Genomic DNA, 13004 nt, shown 5'->3' with positions numbered 1-13004 from the left:
GCAAACTGAAGGCTAGAGTTGATAAAAATTATACAGAATACAGCAAAGACAAATAGGTAGAAAAAACTGAAAGAGTGGTTTAGAGACATGAGGGGTAGGATGAGAAAGTCTGACACAGGTCTAGCCAAAATCTGAGAAGGGGCTGGGCGCGATGGCTGATGCCTGTAATCCCAACACTTTGGGAGGCCGAGGAGGGAAGATCACTTGAGGTCAGGAGTTCGAGACCAGCCTGGCCAACATGGCAAAACCGTGTCTCCACTAAAATATAAAAATTAGCTGGGTGTGGTGGTAGGCACTGTAATTCTAGCTACTCGGGAGGCTGAGGCAGGAGAATCACTTCAACCTGGGTGGCGGAGGTTGCAGTGAGCTGAGATTATGCCAGTGTACTCTGGCCCAGGCAACAGAACAAGACTCTGTCTCCAAAAAAAAAAAAAAAAAAAAGACATTCTTTTTTTTTGTTTTTTTTTTTTGTTTTCTTTTTGAGACGAAGTCTCTCTCTGTCACCTAGGCTGGAGTGCAGTGGTGCGATCTCGGCTCACTGTGAACTCCGCCTCCCGGGTTCACGCCATTCTCCTGCCTCAGCCTCCTGAGTAGCTGGGACTACAGGCACCCACCACCACGCCCCGCTAATTTTCTGTATTTTTTTAGTAGAGACGGGGGTTTCACCGTGTTAGCCAGGATGGTCTCGATCTCCTGACCTCGTGATCCGCCCGCCTCGGCCTCCCAAAGTGCTGGGATTACAGGCATGAGCCACTGCGCCTGGCCAAAAATGACATCCTTAAACAAGCAAACACAGTGTCAGCCACCAGTAGGCTCTCAATTATGGAAGTTAGAAAGGAAATAATTCAGGCAGAAAGAAAGTGATCTCAGATGAAAGGTCTATGGAGAGCACAGAATAAAACAAGGAAAATAAAACAATAACTTACAGAATTTAAAGATAAACATAACCAAAACCAAAATACATGGTTATGCTAACAGATAAATTGAGGGACTGAATGGAACTAAAATATTCTCAAGTCTTTGTGTTATACAGGAAACAAAGATACGAAAGGTAGACCTAGATAAAACAAGCAAGCATTTTGTAATTATTAGAGAACATGCCAAAAACAAAAAAAGTAGATTTGTTTTTTAACCTCCCAAATAGTAATGAGGAAAAAAGAGAATAAGAAAAAAATACCCAGCCAATCCAAAAGAAGGCAAGGAATGAGAGAAATAGAAGTAGAACAGATGGGACAAATAGAAAACATAGAATAAAATGGGAGACATAAACCTAAACATACCATGTAGCATAATAAATGTAAATAGACTAAATGCCCAGTTAAAAGACAAAGACTACCATCCTGGATAAAAAAACAACAACCACAAACCACACAAAATCCAACCAAATGTTATTTATAAGTGTTATTTCTAAAACATAAAAATATAGGAATGCTTAAAGTAAAAAGATGGAGAAATATATACCAGGCAAATTCTAACAAAAAGGAAAAAGACCTAAGCTTTACATGTTACAGGGAACGTTTTCTAGCACACAGTTGGGAAATCTGGGGACAACTCTCAACTTTGTTCTGGTACCTAATTTTGTGACTTTAGGACAAGTTGCTTCCCTTTCTGGGCCTGTGTTTCCTCACCTATGATAGGTAGATAGGACTACATAGTTGCCAACATTTTATAGGTGCAGACAGATACAGGTAAGACTGTGCAAAAAGGCTAAAGTAGTAGTTCTCAACTGGTAGAGGCAAAAGAACATATCAGAATCAACCAGGGAGATTTTTTTTTTTTTTGAGACAGAGTCTCACTCTGTCACCCAGGCTGGAGTGCAGTGGCCCAATCGTGGCTCACCACAACCTTCGCCTCCTAGGTTCAAGTGATTCTCCTGCCTCAGCCTCCCGAGTAGCTGGGATTACAGGCACACGCCACCACACCCAGCTAATTTTTGTATTTTTAATAGAGCCCGGGTTTCACCATGTTGGCCAGGTTGGTCTCAAACTCCTGGCCTCAGGTGATCTGCCTGCCTCGGCCTCCCAAAGTGCTAGGATTACAGGCGTGAGCCACTGCGCCTGGCCAAGAGAGATTCTTCAAAATGCAGATTACCCCTCTCCATATACACACCCACGGACATCAGAATCTGGGGTGATTGTGGTGTGTGTACAGAAATGCTCTTTTCCATTGACTGTGATATTGCCACCTACCTCCCCCCTCATCCTAAAGCACTGATAATCTCTAAACAGGAAAGAAAAAGCTCTGGCATTAAGAATTGGGTATGCTAATTCTAATTCTCAATGCACTATGACTCCAACGGGACCAGTGGAAGGAGAAGAGAAGTAGGAACTGTGGGCTGGGCACAGTGGCTCATGTGTGTGATCCCAGCACTTTGGGAGGCTGAGGTGGGAGGATCACTTGAGGCCAGGAGTTCAAGACCAGCCTGGGCAGCATAGCAAGACCCTGTCTCTACCAAAAAAAAAAAAAAAAAAAAGCAGGAAACATGGCCATGTAGCTACTGCTGAGGGATCCCAACCTTGGACAGCTTTGTGACATGAGTTTATGAGTTTTCATTGGCAGGAGAAGCTCCCAGGCCCTGGAACTTTCCTGAAGCGTCCAGAGACCCCAGGCAAGACTACGGATATCATGGTACTCTTTGGGGGCATCCTTAGTCCGTCTCTGGCACCCATGGGAGAAATCCTCAACAAGCTGAAGGAGATGAATTTATTTCACCCTCCAGTCCTTGCTCTGTGGCCTCTGAGGAAGGAAAGGAGAAGCAGGTGGCTCCTGAGTACATCTCCAAACTCACCCACATCCTGCTCATGTCACTCAATTCATTTCTGTATCTCAGAGAGTCCTTCAGGACCTGCAGGGGCAAAAGAACAGCCTGTGAGAGAATGGAGAAGGAAAGAAAGACAAAGGGAAGGAGGATGGAGAGAGGCGGAGGTGAACCTAGGGCAGGGGGACAGGCTGATGGGAGGGAGACTCACCCAACTCTAATGGGGAACCCAAAGGCCAGGAGAAGGGGGCAGTGTGGGAGAGGACAGCAGCCTCTGTGGCCCAGGCAGTCACTTTCCCCACAAGGATCCCTGGCTCCCTGCCACCCCACAGCCCCAGGAACTCACGTTCGGGTGTCCATCTCGGAGGAGTTTGTGGAACACATGGCAGAACTTCCAGCAGAGCACTGCATTGCTAGACAGAGGCAGGCGGTTGACAACAGACCAGAAGGTCTGTGCCCCTTTCTCATGGTGGGTGCCCAGTATGCACGGTGAGGGGGGGTTATGGAAAACAACGGATGGGCTCTGCCAGTCACTGCAGGGGACTGAGCCTGCACCCAGCCACTGCAGGGGACTGAGCCTGCACCCAGCCATCACAGGGGACAGAGGCTGCATCCAGCCACTGCAGGGGACCAAGCCTGCACACAGCCACTGCAGGGGACCGAGCAGTAGTGCAAGTCGTGGTTGGCAGTGCCTTGCAGGGAGCGCCGCTCAGAGCTAAGACACCATAGAACTGTACATTCCTTCTGGGAGTTTTAGGGCAGATGGGAATACTTATTTTAATAAAATCCACTGGAGTAGACAATTTCCCGAGATGTAAGCATCTTGAGAGAGAGGTGTGTCTTTTTCTAATTTGCACAAATACTCTGTAGGCCACGGTGGTATTGGGTTGTCCTTTCTATGAGAATGCTGAGTTGATGATGTGTCCTTCGGGAATAACTACAGCTATTTGTTGTGGTGGTTGAGATAGGGTCTTACTCTGTCACCCAGACTGGAGTGCAGTGGTGTGATCATAGCTCACTGTAACCTCGAACTCCTGGGCTCAGGCAATCCTCCTACCTCAGCCTCCCAAGTAGCTGGGGCTATAGGCATGCACCACTGTGCCCGGCTAATTTTTAAATTTTTGGTAGAGATGAGATCTTGCTATGTTGCCCAGGCTGGTCTCAAGCTCCTGGCCTCAAGTGGTCCTCCCCTCTTGGCCTCGCAAAGTGCTGGGGTTACAGGCATGAACCACTGTGTCTGGCCTTATGACACCTAACTTTTAAACAACATTTGAGGGCTTCCTCAGGTTCTTTCTTATGCATTATTAAAAGTAAGGGTGTGCAAGCCAGGTGCAGAGACTCACGCCTATAATCCCAGCACTTTGGGGGGCCGAGGTGGGTGGATCACCTGAGCTCAGGAGTTTAAGATCAGCCTGACCAACATGGCGAAACTCCATCTCTACTAAAAATACAAAATTAGCTGGGCGTGGCGGTGGGCGCCTGTAATCCCAGCTTCTCAGGAGGCTGAGGCAAGAGAATTGCTTGAATCCGGGAGGTGGAGGTTGCAGTGAGCCAGGATCACACCACTGCACTCCAGCCTGGGTGACAGAGCAAGACTCCATCTCAAAAAAAAAAAAAAAAAAAAAAGAGTGAGGGTGTGCTTCTGCTCCTCGTCAAGGACCTTGGTCCCTGCAGGGAGTCCTGCACCTTGACCCCTTGGCTCCTCCTCCAGGCAGCATCTCCCAGCCCCTTTCCATTTAGCCAGCCTTGTGCTTGCCTTGACAGCAGCAATCTTTGTTTAAAATGCCCTTTCTGTAAACCTCAACACCCCACTTCTTCCGTAAACCCACCTGGCCCTGTTCAGGGGCACCTTCAATCTCTCCACACCTTAAATTCCCCATATATGGAATCCTGGAACCGCTTCTCCCCAGGCCTAATTCCAAACACACCCACTCCCTGCAGATAGTCGTCGGTTTGCATGTAATAAATGTCCATCAGGGTGGAGCACGGTGGCTCACACCTCCAATCCCAGCACTTTGGGAGGCTGAGGCGGGCGGATCACCTGAGGTCAGAGTTCGAGATCAGCCTGACCAATGTGGTGAAACCCCGTCTCTACTAAAAATACAAAATTAGCCCAGTGTGGTGGTGCATGCCTGTAATCCCAGCTACTCGGGAGGCTGAGGCAGGAGAATTGCTTGAACCCGGGAGGCAAAGATTGCAGTGAGCCAAGATCGTGCCATTGCACTCCAGCCTGGGCAATGAGCAAAACTCCGCCTCAACAACAACAGCAACAACAAAAGCCCTTTCCATAAACCTGAACACCCGACTTCTTCCATAAACCTGCCTGGCCCTGTTCAGGGTCACCTTCAATCTCTCCACACCTTGAATTCCCCATATATGGGATCCTGGAACCACTTCTCCCCAGGCCTAATTCCAAACACACCCACCCTCTGCAGATAGTTGTCAGTTTGCATGTAGTAAATGTCCATCAGGGTTGGGCGTCGTGGCTCACGGCTGTAATCACAGGACTCTGGGAGGCCGAGGTGGGCAGATCATGAGGTCAGGAGATCAAGACCAGCCTGGCCAACATGGTGAAACCCCGTCTCTACTAAAAGTACAAAAATTAGCCGGGCATGGTGGTGCATGCCTGTAATCCCACCTACTCGGGAGGCTGAGGCAGGAGAATCGCTTGAACCTGGGAGATGGAGGTTGCAGTGAGCCAAGATTGCACCACTGCACTCCAGCCTGGGCGACAGAGCGAGACTCCATCTCAAAAATAAACAAATGTCCCTCTGGCCTCACATGATTTTAAGTTCGGCTATTCCAGATCTCTGTCATTAGTGAGCTCTTTTTGGAGTGAGGAGAGAATTTCCACTTTTGTAATTGTGTGCTTCAACAAGATTCACAGACCCAGTAACTCGGCACTGTCAGTTGTTAGGACAACTCTGTGCCCGGAACTTTAGGCTTTACTCAGCAAGGCTCAGGTCGCAAGTGCACTGTCATTTAGGGCAGAAGGACTCATCTCAGGTAGGAAACTAAATGACTCACCCAGAGCACATGTTATTTTGCTTCTGAACTGGAAGATACCATAAAGCTCCTTTCCTCGATGACATCTTCATTTAGAGAGGGGTGGGCTTAAACAGATGTTTGGGTCTGGAAGCTAAAATCAGCTTTTGGTGTAGGAGTCTTTCTTTCTTTCTTTCTTTCTTTCTTCCTTCCTTCCTTCCTTCCTTTTCTTTCTTTTTCTCTCTTTCTTTCTCTCCCTTCCTTCCTTCCTTCCTTCCCTCCCTCTCTCTCTCGTTCGTTCTTTCTTTCTATTTTTTTTTTTAGACAGGGTCTCGCTCTGTCGCCCAGGCTGGAGTGCAGTGGCACAATCTTGGCTCACTGCAACCTCCACCTCCCAGGTTCAAGTGATTCTCGTGCCTCAGCCTCCCAAGTAGCTGGGATCACAGGCACCCGCCACCATGCCCAGCTAATTTTTGTTTTTTTAGTAGAGACGGGGTTTCACCGTGATGCTCAGGCTGGTCTCGAACTCCTGGCCTCAAGAGATCCACCCACCTTGGCCTCCCAAAGTTCTGGGATTACAGGTGTGAGCCACTGCACCTGGCCTTGGTGTAGGAGCGATTTCTGAAATAATTTTTGGTTCCACTTAAAGCACAGCCCCTGCAGACTGCAAGGAAGCCGTGAGGAGAGACCAGCAACCCCCAGCCTCCCTGCACTCCTTCTCCCAGCGGACAGTGCTTACTTTTCCTGAGAGCAGCCTCCTATACCGAAGCTGAGTGCAGAGCTAGCTGGGGACCCTGGCTTTATTTTATTAAATTTAAATTAATTTTGTTAATTTGTTTTTTAGAGACAGGGTCTCCTTCTGTTGCCCAGTCGGGAGTGCATTGATGCAATCATAGCTCACTGCAGCCTCCAACTTCTGGGCTTAAGTGATCCTCCCTGCTCAGCCTCCCAAGTAGCTGGGACTACAGGCATGCACCAACACACTTAGCTAATTTTTTATTTTTTGTAGAGATGGGTCTCACTATGTTGCCCAGGCTGGTCTTGAATTCCTGGGCTATGTGATCCTCCTGCCTGGGCCTCCCAAAGTGCTGGGATTACAGGTGCGAACCACCACACCCGGCTCAGGCACCCTGACTTTGAAATGCGCAAGGAGACCTTTCTGGCATTCTTTCACATATAAGCATTTTTATGCCCCAAGTATGTGTCAAAGCCTGTAAAATCCATTCAGGGAGAAAAAAAAGAAAATAAGAAAAATAAGACTCAGTCCCCAGCCCTCCAGGAGTGAATACCAAGGTGGCGGGCCAACCTGTTCACCATTTAGGCATCTGTGATAAATGTGTAAGCAGCATTTCTGAAGTCAGACTTCCTAATGCTTATTCAGTTTGTATCTAAGGCAGCTGATAAAAGACCTGATAATAGATAAATGTGCTGGGCATGGTGGCTCACGCCTGTAATTGCAGCACTTTGGGAGGCCCAGCGGGAGGACTGCTTGAGCCTAGCTAGGAGTTCAAGACCAGCCTGGGCCACAGTGAGATCCCATCTCTATAAAAAATTAGCCAGGCATGATGGCATGTGCCTATAGTCCCAGCTACTCAGGAGGCTGAGGTGGGAGGATCACTTGAGCCTAAAAGTTGGAGGCTACAGTGAGCCTCCAACTGATTGTGTCACTGCACTCCAGCCTGGGTGACAGTGCATGACCCTGCCTCAAAAAAAAACAAAAGCTTTGGGATATCTTTAATTGGGCATTTCAAACCCTACTGTATGGAGTTGATTTTTCAACATTTATTCACCATTTAGAAATTATGAATCAGAGACTCATAGAATGTTAGGGCTGGACTGTTAAAATCTTTGAAATCTTTTTCTTTTTGAAATGGAGTTTTGCTCTTGTTGCCCAGGCTGGAGTACAGTGGCGCGATTTTGAATCTCTGCCTCCCAGGTTCAAGTGATTCTCCTGCCACAGCCTCCCAAGTAGCTGGGATTACAGGTACCCGCCACCACACCTGGCTAATTTTTGTTTTTTCAGTAGGATGGGGTTTTACCATGTTGGCCAGGCTGGTCTCGAACTCCTGACCTCAGGTCATCCACCCGCCTCCACCTTCCAAAGTGCTGGGATTATAGGCATGAGCCACCACACCTGGCCTCAAATCTTCTTTGTCCAACCTTTGATTGAACAGAAAGTGACCTAAGACTCATGGAGGCCCCACTCAAGGTCCCAGAGTGAGCCCGAGAGTTCCAGTGGCAGAATGTCAGAATCTCCTTGCAGGGCCCCTTCCCTCCTCCCAGGGAGCCTCCCGGCAGCATGTGACCTGACCCTGCCACTGCAGGCCTGGCCTCTCTGCACCCATGTCTTGTCCTGAACAGCACACTGCCTGATGATAACTGTCTCTCCCTTACTCATATCTTTTATCAGATTGATCACAAATTATTCGTAGGTAAGGGTCAGGGCTGAGTCATTTCCTCTGAGAAAATCCACTGGGCCGTTTAAAATAAAGGCTTTTCTTGGTTTGCTTTGAATCATCGCAAGGGTACCAAACATGATGCAGGAAACCAAGGGGCCTGTGTCTTTCTGGGGAAAAAAAGAGCAAGATCTAGCTAGGCCCGCACAGGGCTGGACTTCTGGGTTACCCCAGAGAGGTTCTGCAGCCGCCATCCTAATTCCAGCCAAAGCATCTTCCCACTAAAGGCAAGCTGCTTTCCCTCTAGCAAACAGCAGTTCATATATCACACTAAGCAATGCTGGGCTTCTCTGGCTATCTAACCTGGAGGGTCGCCTCTAGGGGTTGAGGCTAGAAGGCTTCGGGACAAGCTGCTCTGGCTTGCCTGGCTGTGACACAGTAACCAAGAGCCCAGGTGAGGAGAAGCTTCCCACTGCAGACAGAAGTCCAGCCTCTGAGGCTGGGTGCGGCCTCCGAAGTTGGGTGCGTTGGCTCATGCCTGTAATTCCAGCACTTTGGGAGGCCAAGGCAGGAGGATTGCTTGAGCTCAGGAGTTTGAAACCAGCCTGAGCAACATGGCAAAACCCCGTCTCTACTAAAAATACAAAAATTAGCCAGGGGTAGTGATACACACCTGTGGTCCCAGCTACTTGGGAGGTTGAGACAGGTGGATCTCTTGAGCCTGGAAGGCGGAGGTTGCGGTGAGCTGAGATCATGCCACTGCACTCCAGCCTAGGCGACAGAGCAAGACTCTGTCTCAAAAAAAAAAAAAAAAAAAAAAAGTCCCAACTCTGCTTGCCCGGAACTCCACCTTGCTCTGGCCCAGCACACAGAGAGTTAAAAGCTTAGCCACCCCCCTGGCAGACTCTCTCCTTCAGCCTTTGGGGATTAAGCGCTCCAGTTCCTGGATTCTGCAACTCAAAGGCAGATTCCTAGGGATTCATCAGCCAGCATGGTCCTGCACCTCTCTACAAAGCCACAGGCTGCTCCTGGGTGTGGTGGGCTTACAGAGGGCTTTCAAGTCACCCATTCCCTAATCCACTTCAAGGCTCTTGTCTTCTTCCCCCTGGCATAGGTTGAACCTGTTCACGAAGGTAGAGAGCCCCTGCCTCAGTTTAAGGCCAACCAACCTCTGAAGCTAAGACTTTCTTTTTTTTGGCCAGGCATGGTGGCTCATGCCTGTGATCTCAGCACTTTAGGAGGCTGAGGCCAGGCGTTCAAGGCCAGCCTGGCCAACATGGCAAAACCCCGGTCCTACTAAAATTACAAAAATTAGCCGGGTGTGGTGGCACACGCCTGTCATCCCAGCTACTTGGGAGGCTGAGGCACAAGAATCGCTTGAATCCAGGAGGCAGAGGTTACAGTGAGCCGAGAACATGCCACTGCCCTCCAGCCTGGGCAACAGAGTGGGACTCTGTCTCAAAAAAGAAAAAAAAAAAAACTCTCTTTTTCTTTTTTTTTTTGCTTTCATGCTCAGAAAAGGAGATAACTATTGATTATGCAACCCCCAGGGGAGTGGTCCCTGTGTTCCTGTAAAGGCAAAGAGAGGACCTGGAGGGCTTTGAATATAGGTGAAGATCCCTCCTGACCCCCAGGAGGTCTCTCAAAGGCAAGTAACTTTTTTTTTTTTTTGAGACGGAGTCTCGCTCTGTCGCCCAGGCTGGAGTGCAGTGGCGCGATCTCGGCTCACTGCAAGCTCCGCCTCCCGGGTTCACGCCATTCTCCTGCCTCAGCCTCCCGAGTAGCTGGGACTACAGGCGCCCGCTACCACGCCCGGCTAATTTTTTGTATTTTTAGTAGAGACGGGATTTCACCGTGTTAGCCAGGATGGTCTCGATCTCCTGACCTCGTGATCCGCCCGCCTCGGCCTCCCAAAGTGCTGGGATTACAGGCGTGAGCCACCGCGCCCGGCCGGAAAGTAACTTTCAAGTGACTATGAGGTTCTACAAAGCTTGAGTCGGCCAGCTGCAGTGGCTCTCCCCTGTAATTCCAGCACTTTGGGGTTACAGAGGAGGGAGGATTGCTTGAGGCCAGCTTGGGCAATGAGCAATACCCCATCTCTAAAAATCATAAAATAAATTAGCCAGGCATAGTGGTGCACACCTGTAGTCCCAACTACTCGGGAGGCTGAGACGAGAGGATTGCGTGAACCCAGGAGTTTGAGGCTGCAGTGAGCTATGATCACGCCATTGCACTCCAGCCTGGGCAACACGGCAAGACCCCTTTTGGAAAAAGAAAAAAAGGAGTGCTTAAGTCCTTAAGGAAAGGAGCAGGATCTTTGGCAAGTTGAAAGGCCTGGGCTCCACAGCCTCTTTGGTGTCTGCCGCCCTGAAGGTCTGTGGTCTCTGCAGCCAGCCCTCTCTGAGAAGCTGCCGTCATCAGAAGCTGCAGGGACCTGGCCTGTGCAGGGTTGCCCCTTCCTGGAGCTGAGCAAGGCAGCCTGGCCCTGACCTCAGTCCCCATGAGCTGACCTCCCTCAGGGTCGGTCTTCCAAGCAACATCCAAAAGGATATTTCTGGCGTGTTTTTCCTTTACAGCCACTTCCTGCGTATTAATGGCCTTATTGATGCTGACAGTCTGAAAAACAAGAAGGGGGGAGGGAAAGGAGGATGAGATGAATAAGCCTCTGAGAGTGGCTGAGACCCTCCCAGATGCCCGCCCCTTTCTCCTCCTCCAGCCAACCTCCCCCAGCCCCATGGGTGGTCGGTTCCTCTGCAGGTGCCCAGCTGGGGGCAGAGGTGGGCAGCGCTCCCAGGAGCCAGCTGGCTGGGCCGTCCTGAGGGAGTGGGCACCACTGCCTGGCATTGGCTGTGCCCAGCTGCTGCTCCCGCCTGCCACTCACTCCCTTGGCACAACAACATGGCAATTAAAGCCCGCACAAAGAGATGCTTTTCATCCCCCAGGGAAACATTATTTCTCCCAGAGCAGGAGGAAGAGGCGCAGAGATCAGGGAGCAACGGTGGCCCAAGAGCATCCAGCTGCCCCTCTCTCCCCTCCAAACCTTCCACAGAGCCTTCTCCGGCTGGCCAGCACCGGCGGTGGTCACTAAGTCTTTGTTTTCCCACACTCTTGGGCATTTTCCAACTTCTAAGCAAATTCCCTTGTACTTTCTTAATGACATCAAGAGACATTAAACATTCCCTCTCAATCGTTTTTAAAATCGTTAACTTTTTTTTTTTTTTTTTGAGGAGTCTCGCTCTGTCACCCAGGCTGGAGTGCAGTGGCCCGATCTTGGCTCACTGCAACCTCTGCCTCCCGGGTTCAAGCGATCCTCCCGCCTCAGCCTCCCGAGTAGCTGGGCCTACAGGCACCCGCCATCAAACCCGGCTAATTTTTGTATTTTTAGTAGAGACGCGGTTTCACCATGTTGGTTGGCCAGGCTGGTCTCGAGATCCTGACCTCAGGTGATCCGTGCGCCCCAAAGTTCTGGGATTACAGGCCTTGTTTTTTTCTCTTTTGAGCGGAGTCTTACTCTGTCGCCCAGGCTAGAGTGCAGTGGTGTGATCGTGGCTCACTGCAACCCCTGCCTCCTGTGTCAAAGCAATTCTCCTGCCTCAGCCTCCCGAGTAGCTGGGATTACAGGTGTGCACTACCATGCCCAACTAATTTTTGTATTTTTAGTACAGACGGGGTTTCGCCATGTTGGCCAGGCTGGTCTCGAACTTCTGACCTCAAATGATCCTCCCACCTCTGCCTCCCAAAGTGCTGAGATTACAGGCGTGAGCCACTGTGCCCAGCCAAATCATAACTCTTTTTAATTTTGCAAAGTGCATATACATAGGAGTACCATTTGCACAAACACAGAAAAGGGATTATATCATGTAGGCTGTTTTCTTAGGTACAGATTTTCTCCTTTTTCTGTTTTGATGTCATTCTATCCCTATAACCCATGTTAAAAACCTGTTATGTATCACATACATACACCCACACATACACATAAATACCTACATACTGAAGAGGTTAATTTTGCCATTGTTCTACAAAAATTAGATTGTCATATATAGACTTCTCTACATCTTGGTTTTCTTGAATGTATCTCCTGGAAAATTCTGCAAAGGGGCTGAAAAAACTCTAGTTTTTATTATTATTATTATTATTATTATTATTATTATTTTTCATCCTGAGACAGGGTCTTTTTCTGTCCCCTAAGCTGATGTGCAGTGGCACAATCATGGCTCACCACAGCCTCCAACTCCTGGGCTCTAGCGATTCTCCTGCCTCAGCCTCCTGAGTAGCTGGGATTACTGGCGAATGACACCATGCTCAGTTATTTTCATTTTTGGTAGAGACGGGGTCTCACTATGTTGCCCAGGCTGGTCTCAAACTCCTGGCTTCAAGTGATCCTCCCACCTCAGCCTCCCAAAACACTGGGATTACAGGCATGAGCCACTGTCCCCAGCCAGGAATTACCTTTAAAATTTTAGGTGTGATAAATATGTTGTGGTTAATTTTTAAAGAGTTTTTTTTTTTTTTTTAAACAGGTTCATTCTGAAATATTTACTGGCAAGATGATACAATGTCTAAGATTTACTTCAAATAATGTGGAGAATAAAAAGTCTGGTGGTTGATGGTATAGACCCACGGATCAGCAAACTACAGTTACAAGCCACAACCAGACCAGACTAACACCTGGTTTTGAAAATAAAGCTTATGGCCGGGCACAGTGGCTCATGCCTGTAATCCCAGCACTTTGGGAGGCCAAGGTGGGTGGATCACCTGAGGTCAGGAGTTTGAGACCAGCCTGGCCAACATGGTGAAATCCCATCTCTACTAAAAATACAAAAATTAGCTGGGCGTGGTGATGGGCGCCTGTAATCCCAGCTACT

At 49.1% G+C, this 13004-nt stretch overlaps 1 protein-coding gene across 5 annotated transcripts in view; it reads right to left on the bottom strand.

Moving 5' to 3' along the window:
• HIP1 (huntingtin interacting protein 1) overlaps positions 1-13004 on the bottom strand; it is a 204995-nt gene that overhangs the window by 56068 nt on the left and 135923 nt on the right. For all 5 annotated transcript variants that reach the window (XM_063813768.1, NM_001428067.1, XM_054655850.2 and 2 more), the window contains 3 exon segments: positions 10692-10755; positions 3105-3247; positions 2789-2845 (listed from right to left, as the gene is read on the bottom strand). Coding sequence is in view for 4 of the 5 variants with exons in the window: in NM_001428067.1 (NP_001414996.1) it covers positions 2789-2845; positions 3105-3247; positions 10692-10755 (264 nt within the window). In the remaining variant the exon portion in view is untranslated.

The sequence above is a fragment of the Pan troglodytes genome, chromosome 6 (genome assembly GCF_028858775.2).
Source record: "Pan troglodytes isolate AG18354 chromosome 6, NHGRI_mPanTro3-v2.0_pri, whole genome shotgun sequence".
Lineage (NCBI taxonomy): Eukaryota > Metazoa > Chordata > Mammalia > Primates > Hominidae > Pan > Pan troglodytes.
Note: the sequence above shows the minus strand (reverse complement) of the source record. Positions and strands in the feature narration are given on the sequence as shown.